Source organism: Podarcis pityusensis, assembly GCF_964106645.2.
Source record: "Podarcis pityusensis genome assembly, chromosome: 2".
Lineage (NCBI taxonomy): Eukaryota > Metazoa > Chordata > Lepidosauria > Squamata > Lacertidae > Podarcis > Podarcis pityusensis.
Genome location: NC_138029.1, coordinates 30,354,559 through 30,362,766, shown reverse-complemented (window position 1 = coordinate 30,362,766; position 8,208 = coordinate 30,354,559). Strand labels below are relative to the sequence as shown.

General features: G+C 47.0%; 1 protein-coding gene across 1 annotated transcript; it reads right to left on the bottom strand.

The window, feature by feature from the left end:
* Positions 1-92: 92 nt before the first annotated feature.
* Positions 93-8,206, bottom strand: SGSH (N-sulfoglucosamine sulfohydrolase). The gene is made up of 8 exons (XM_080993867.1): positions 8,070-8,206; positions 6,318-6,478; positions 6,096-6,201; positions 4,267-4,420; positions 3,722-3,878; positions 3,184-3,265; positions 2,153-2,356; positions 93-1,284 (listed from the first exon to the last, which is right to left on the bottom strand). The coding sequence occupies exons 1-8, from the start codon at positions 8,179-8,181 to the stop codon at positions 725-727; spliced, it is 1,536 nt and encodes a 511-aa protein (XP_080849993.1). The 5' UTR covers positions 8,182-8,206; the 3' UTR covers positions 93-724.
* Positions 8,207-8,208: the final 2 nt, after the last annotated feature.

The following is an 8,208-nucleotide window of genomic DNA, read 5'->3' as shown; positions in this document are numbered from 1 at the left end:
TCAACTTGAAGAGACAAACAGCAAGTGTGGGAGAAACTATAAGACATTCTAGTGATTGTCATTGCTGTAGTAACAAGAGAAGGGCTATCAGCTCAATGAAGTAATCTACTGCTTTATTTGTTGGTTGAATATTCAGTAGGAGCCACATAAAAAGCTCTTTCAAACTTACTGTTTAGAATTGTCTCATAGGCCTGTAGCAGTCTGAAATTCATGGAGAGGAACTGCATGTTAGCTTTCCACCTACTGGCAGATTTTGGAGTTGGGTGCTTTTAAGTGACTCCACCATTTGCAAACCTCTTGAGAAGACTGTATGGTGTATTCTCCTAAATTTTTCAACCGGATCTAGGCCTAACGCATTCCTGCACACGTTCCTGCAAAAGGCACTGTTTCTGAATGTGCAAATCACAGCCTGGATGGGACCATCCCAATTCTGTAGAGCAGCATTTGCTGGCTGTTCCATTAGGCACTTGCGACATCATTCCCTTTGGCAGCAAACATTTTGGCAGTGGGGGGCTGGCTAAGATGGTTGATATGTCTGCAGCAATTAAGAAGGCAGGCACATAAGAAACCACCCTCGTCTTGTTGACTCCAGCTCTTCCCACAGCTGCAAACGCAACAGTGCTTAGCTCTGCAAACTGCAAGCCTTTGCAAGTCAGAGCTTTCCTTAGCCCTGCTCATATGAATGAGGAACTAGCAGCCACCACAAAAGGGAAGAGGGGCGAAATCACAGTTCGTTATGCAGCGGTCGACACTGGGGGCTGGGTTTATCCTCCAGGACGCCGTCGGGCACACACACCCAGGGGTCGTCCGTTTCCCACTGCCATTTCAGCAACAGCCCCCTGAGCTCCTCCAGGACCTGGGCATAGCGGGGGTCAGAAGCCAAGTTGCGGCTCTCCGTGGGGTCGAGGCTGTGATCGTACAGCTCCCAGCGTTCCCGGTAGTAGTAGCCATGCAGCGTCTTGTTCCAGTGTGTGGGCTGCCCTGCCTGGGTCCTGTTCAGCAGGTCCTGGAATGTGGGCGACACGTAGAAGTCCTGGTCGATGGGGAAAGGCGTGCGGTTCTGCAGGTTGTGGATGAAGCGCAGGGGCCCCCGCTGCACGGCCCGCATGGGATAGTGCATGGTCACTTCGTGGAGGCTCTGGCTTGCAAACACTGTGGCCCACGCCGGCTCCAGAGATAGCGCTGGCAGCAGGGACTTCCCAGTCAGTTGCACTATCCGCTTCCCAAAGAGGCTGTAACTGGGGTACGGCACAGAGAACCAGTCCAGAATGGTGGGGGTCATGTCTACAGAGAGGAAGGGGAAACATCAAGCATCCATTAATAATAATAATAATAATAATAATAATAATAATAATAATAATAGCAACATTTATTTAAATGGCCCTGCCAATGTAGGTGGCTCAATCCCGCAATTAAAAGAAGAATTTCCTCCCCAGAGGGCGTACAATCTAAAGTGACTATGAACAACACAATAAAAATCAACAATTTAAAATGCACAATTCAACCCGGTGTAAACGGCTTTTTGTTATTGTTAAACTGCTTTAGAGATTTAATTTGCAATCCAGCAGTATGCATAGTAAATAAAACACATTTAGACTGGAAACTTTTTATGGACTTCTTGCTTGAAAGATAATGAACTTGTAATATCTGGATTTGAAGATTGGAAAAAAAATATTTGAATATTTAGATGTTAAAAATGGAAAAATGAAATAAAAATTATTTTATAAAAAAATGAAGATTGGGAAAAAAAATTGGCTTACAGAAAATAGAATAGTTGGGAGTTTAATAGGTGAATATTATATGTAACTGAAGGACATAGAACTGGAAGTCCTTTAAAATCTTTTTATTTATTTTCTTTTATTTCTTCTTTTTTGTTTTGGTTCCTTTTTAGATTAGATTTTTAAAGTGTTTCTTTTGTTATGGTGTATTATAAAAATATACTTTATATTGGGTATGAACGTTTGTATAGCTTTGGATAAGCATCAAAAATAAATGTAAATTAAAAATAAATACACAGAACAAATGAGTGCAAATGGAAGCCAGTTCATGGTTGTCTAGACACCCCCAAAGTCTCTCCCCCACATTCAAAACCCTCCCCTGCCTCACACTTCCCCGATGTCAATACAGAAGTCGATAATTCAGTGGCTCTCACCTAGCAAGCTGGCATAGGCACTGCTGACCTGTCCCCAGCGTGAGGGATGCTCAGGCGAGGAGATGAGGAGGGGTTCAGCCGTACCTGACCGGTACAGGTTAGTTCTGCCGCTTGGGAAGGGGATACCATTGTCGGAAGTGTAGATCACAAGGGTAGTGTTGCGGAAGCCAGCGTTGTTCAGCTCCTCTAGGACAAGACCAATGCCTACATGTGTCACAGAAAGAGACCTGAGGGTGCTGTGCAAAAGGCCTCTAGCCTTCACCAACAACTTTGCTCAGAAGAACTCTCATCTACACTGTGAACCACTTTGATTAGATGGGAGCTTCATCGTCACCATCTAATTACAGTGGTGCCTCAGGTTAAAAACTTGATTCGTTCTGGAGTCTCTTCATAACCTGAAACTGTTCTTAACCTGAGGTACCACTTTAGCTAATGGGGCCTCCCGCTGCCGCCGCACGATTTCTGTTCTCATCCTGAAGCAAAGTTCTTAACCCGAGGTACTATTTCTGGGTTAGCGGACTCTGTAACCTGAAGCGTCTGTAACCCGAGGTACCACTGTACTGGAATGGGACTTGCTTCCCCAGGCTTTCCAGCAGGCAAAAGCAGCTCATCCAGCTGCTCAGCATGAAATATTTTCACTCAGTTGGGGCAGCCAAGTCTGGATATTGCTAACCACAAATACTAAAGATAATGAAATTCATAGATATAATGTATGGAGTCGCTTGGTGCTTTCTTTCCACTCCTCACTGGGATTTCCAGGATTTTAAAGGGCAACTTGAGCACATGTATGTAACTGGAGGTCACATGCATCCCTGTGCTGAAGAGAACTTGATTGCCACCCCTTCCTCCAGAAGGACTCCCTTAGGTCCTTAAGCACAAGAGATGCCACGCGGTATATCAAATGTGCAAAAATGCGCCAGACTCTCCCTGAAACACACCTAAGCTCTCGCTCTTGCTTCCAGAGTGCTGCTTCTCCAGCCTTGCCCTCCACTCCTGCAGGCAGGATTGCTCTGATTCAATAAACACCCTACCTTGATCCATGCGCCCGGTGGTTGTGTATTGAGCTGCCAGATCCGCACGAGCAGCTGGTGTGTCCTGTACAAAATATGGAACCTGAGGGCAGAAAGCGGGAGAAAAGCAACTGTTACCAGAAGCTACATCAGGAAGGGAAACCAAGGGAATAAAGGCCCACAAAACTACCTAGAAATTGCAATGGCCATGGCTAACCTCCCTCCATGGGGGGGAAATGATCTGCTGCACAACTCCCAGTCTGGGAATGGGGAGGGCTAGAGGATGCTGCACGTGTTCCCGGCGTTTCATGGCAGAGGAGAAAAGGGCAGAATTCAATGCAGCGCTATGGAGATCAATCCATTTCTGCTTGCCAGGCTGAACAATCTCCCTCCCCTCCCCTGTGCGCTGTTATGGGGAGGTGCACATAGAGAGAGGAGCCCACGTGACGGCTTCTGCTAGTGGAATGTGATAGCTGAATCCGGCCCACGTGTTTTTACTTAATGACCTATGAAATCTATATCCCGCCCTTCCTCTTGTATCTCACATTCCATGTCTCACCTGCACTTGATCTGGGCTGTAGTGCTGGGGTTTCCAGTCTGGGATCCAGCCCATTCCAGGCTCTCCATTGCCAAATTTCTCGCAGAAGGCTCCATACTGGGGCTGGGAGTGGCCGCAGCGGTGTGGATCGTGGAAAGCAACATACAAGAAAAAAGGCCTGCCAGTTGAAAAAGCAGGTGGTGTGAATGCACTCAAACGCCTGAGACAACATCACCTCCACCACTTTTAGCAAAAGTACTCTGGGCGTCCTCCAGCTTTGCTGAGGTTCCTCTTTCTGCTAACTGCAGCCCTCAGCCTCTGCTCCCTTCAGTTTTTCTGCTGAACCTCTGTGCTGATTTTTTATCCTCCATGAAATAAACACCACCATTTCCCCCCAAGCTCTCTTTGCTGCCTCTCAGGTTTGCGTAAATTTCCCTGCAACAAACATGTAGACTGTGACTAATGGCTGTGCATCCTTAAATTCCATTTGTATGTGCCGGAGTGCTCTGGTCTACACAGGAAGTGAGTCTGCAATGCAATACCAGCACCATATGATGGGTTCTTACCTCTCCTCCTCCTGGCTGCGGAGGAATTTCCGAACCAGCAGCTTGATTCGGGTGATGTTCCGCCCCACCTGCAGGACAGAGCCGTTCTCCTCAGTGTAGGCAAAGTCAAAGGGATACACAGCCTCTGGCCCAACGTGTTTCTTCCCAATGATCCCTGAAGCAGACAAACGCCAGCAGTCAGATGCAATAGCAAGGAAAAGCTAATAGATCACATAAAAATCCACCAGCGCTCTGATGCACTTGGAAGCTAGTGGTTACCCTGGATCAGGCTTCCTCAACCATAGCCCTCCAGATGTTTTTGGCCTACAACTCCCATGATCCCTAGTTAGCAGGACCAGTCGTCAGGGATGATGGGAAATGTAGTCTCAAAACATCTGGAGGACTGAGGTTGAGGAAGCCTGCCCTGGATGAATCCAACACAAGGTCTCTGCTGTCTAAGAGCTACTGGCTGCCTCCCAAGAACTGTGGTTTCCTAAAACAGCACTTCCTGCCAAGGCTCAGGCTATCTCAATCCCAAATGGGAGAGACGCAAGCAAATACGGTTGCATAAATGTAGGCCTCGTTTCAGCTGGAGAGGAATGCTGGTGTATGGCCTGAATGTGGTTACTGGGTGGTGGGAGACTAAGCATCTACAGAATGCATTCCCATGTGCCAAGGCTTAGCCTCTGCTATGGAAAACAAGATTGGGGACTAAGCTCTGGAGAAACTTGGTTCAGATTAACCTTTATTTTAAAACCAGTCTCTTTCATATATGGTATATTTGACATGAAATACATTTTGTACTTAGCATAAGTACATGCATGTAAATAGCCATATTTGTATATGTGGAAAAATTGTGTTACTGTGCAACAATTGCTGGTTTCTCCTTTAGAATACATGAAGGTGGTGACAAAGAAGAACACTTTCCATGGATTTTAGAGAGGAACTATTTATATAGCATGCAGCACCTTCCACATACAATGCTTGCCCTGTTGGGATTTTGTACTTGGGGGTTGTATGTATCCCAGTACCAAGCATGACATGAGAAGGCTCACATCTTCTCATCTGTGCCAAGGTGAGCCAGGTTCTGAGTGAAGGGGTACTCAGGGAAGACATGTATGCACGTATATGCAACCTGCTTTTCTGTTGTGGGCTGAGTATGCTCCAAAACACGGATGATGGAAGCTCCTCCCCTTCCCATGATGGGAGGGCAGTCCTTGGCAGAAAAATATTGGTGAAAGCTTCGTGGTAAATAAAATAAACCCCACTGCAGCCGGCCACAGACAACCAAGCACACCTTGCCCCACAATACCTCTCACTACCAAGGAAATGCAATATACGAACAGAAAGAGGACCTACCCAGTTGATGCTGACGCAAAACCCCACACGCACACTATACAAAAGAATTCAAGCCTCCCCTTCTCTCCTTCCCCAACCTTATACTGTACTCAACACTAATGTCTCACAACAAATGTAACTGACGTGTAAGAAAGAATGTACAACCTGAAAAGAGACAAGGCATGTAGTTTTGCAAAACAAGAAAAACTTTTTTTAAAAATAAAATAAATAGAATCCTTTCTCCATCTATGTACAACCACATAACTGGGGCTAAACCTCATCAACGCACATTATAAACTAGGGATTAGAGAAGCACTGCATGCATTTTAAAAAAATGGTTTTATTGCTTCTTGTAAGTTTCATTTTCTTAGCTGATTGCAAGGCAAAAAGAACTAAAATTATTTGTGTGGTATGGAGGCTCCCTTCCCAGATTCCCTATAGAAGAAGATGAGTGGTATCTTGAGCTGCAGGTGAATTTGCAGGGAGGAATTCTCCTGCTCCCACCAGCTTACCTGTCCGAATCCCTGCCTGCCTAAGCAGCAAGGGGAGGCTCCGAACACTATCAAAGGAGTTGAAGTGATGCACATCCTGGTGCAGCCCATACATCCCATTCTGGTGCTGTAGATAAGAGAGAACCATTCACAATATGAGCAGAGCAGGCAGGAAAGGGAGTTCCAAGGTGACAGAAAAGGACTGAGCAAGCAGTTCCCTTATTGCCATCCGGCAAGTGTTACCTGAGGCAGGCCTGTGAGGATACTGGCCCGGCTTGGGGAGCAGCTGCTGACGGAGGTGAAGGCATTCCGGAAGATCAAGCTGCGCTGGGCCAAGGCATCCAGGTTTGGGGTGTTGATGGCCGTGTTGTTGTACACGCCGCTCTCGAAGCCACCGTCGTCAGCTGCCATGGAAGGGTCAGAGGTCAAGCTGTGAGATCAGTGTCCCATTGCAACGCCACTGTTGCCTATGAACAATGGTAGCTATGAACCAGGTAGCTGGGGGTTTGGGGCCAGGTTCTATAGCTCAAGCAGTGCCCAACTTCCTAACAAAACTGAATTTGTGCTGCACCCCAAACTCAAGCAATTTACAGCGTGCTTCCACACAGCACCCTTTATTGTGAATGCATGCAATAACATGACACTATACTCATCAAAATCCCATCCCTGCCCTTAATCTGGATTTACCGTTTCTTTTTTTCTTTACTTAATGGTTTTGTTTTGGTTTTTTTTGCTAAAATGGTAAATCCAGATTAAATGAGAAGATATTATAGAACAGCATTTTGATGAGGATGATGTCGTGTGGCCTCTGCAAAAACCGAAAAAACCAAAAACTTGAGTCCTGAATAAATTGTTGTGTGGAAGTACCCATAAGCAACATTACCCCCAGATGCTCGAGCAAATGAGTCATGCAGTCACAGTGGAAACGTCAACCCTGGAATCTGAGCCACCCAACAGGTCCATATGAATCAGTTTGTGGGACAAAGGAGGAACTGCAGCTGGAGAAAAAGGGGAAACGAATACCACAAATCTCACACAATCCTGGTTAATGCTGGGCTTGTATTACCAAATCCTGTAGACATACCCTTAAATTGTCCCTATTTTCCAGGGAAAGTCCAGGATTTAAAGAAGTTGATCCTGGAATGTCCCACTTTTTCTTAGGATGTCCCTATTTTCTTGGAGAAATGTGAGAGGGTATGCTTTAGAGCAGGCAGGCATAGGTCCAAGCCTCTATAGGGAAGCTTTTAATGTTTAATAGACTGTTGTATTTTACTATTCTGTTGGAAGCCGCCCAGAGTGGCTGGGGAAACCCAGACAGATGAGCGGGGTATAAATAAATTATTATTATTATTATTATCATCATCATCACATACTGACTCACTTACGCTACCTATGGCTAAACCATAGCTGTCAACCTTCCCTTTTTTTGCGGGAAATTCCCTTATTCCAGCGCCGTTTCCCGCTGCTATCCCGGATTGTTAGATATCCCCTAGACTGTCCCCGGGACAGGTGAGGCTGCTGATCCCTTATTTTCAAATCTGAAAGATGACAGCTATGGGCTAAACCCCAATATCTCTTAATACCCGTCTAGCTCTTCAGTGTCCACCACAAGGCCTCCCTGGTCCCCCAGCAGAACACAGGCCTATCATCTCCAGTCTGGGAATAGCTGCGCCTGTTGAATTCTGTTAACAGCACAGTAGCCCTAGCTGAAAAGAAGTTGGCAACATGGTCTGACTGGTGAACCAAGTGCCCCAACCAAGAGGGGCATGAGAAGGGAATGGTGGTTGTGGGACAAATCTTAGCGCCTAGTAGTCCATACTGGGTTTGCGGGGGGGGGGGCGCAAGTCCGGCCCCTCCCCGAAGTTTCCCACTTCCTTCCTCAGAGCTTTCAGGGCTATTTCCCGCGAGGGCGAACTGAGTGGGGAACAGGGGGAGGCGTGGGTTTCATCTCCAGAGAGCAGCACCCCGGCTGGGCCCCCGAATCTGCTCGCTCACCGACGATCAGCAGCACGTTGCGAGGTCTGCCCGGATCCCTCCGAGCGCAGCAGAGACCCAGAAGCAGAAACAGCAGCGGCGGCGCCCCCCATCTCTGCGCAGGCAGCGGCATGGCGAGACACCCGCCCAGGTCCCTTCC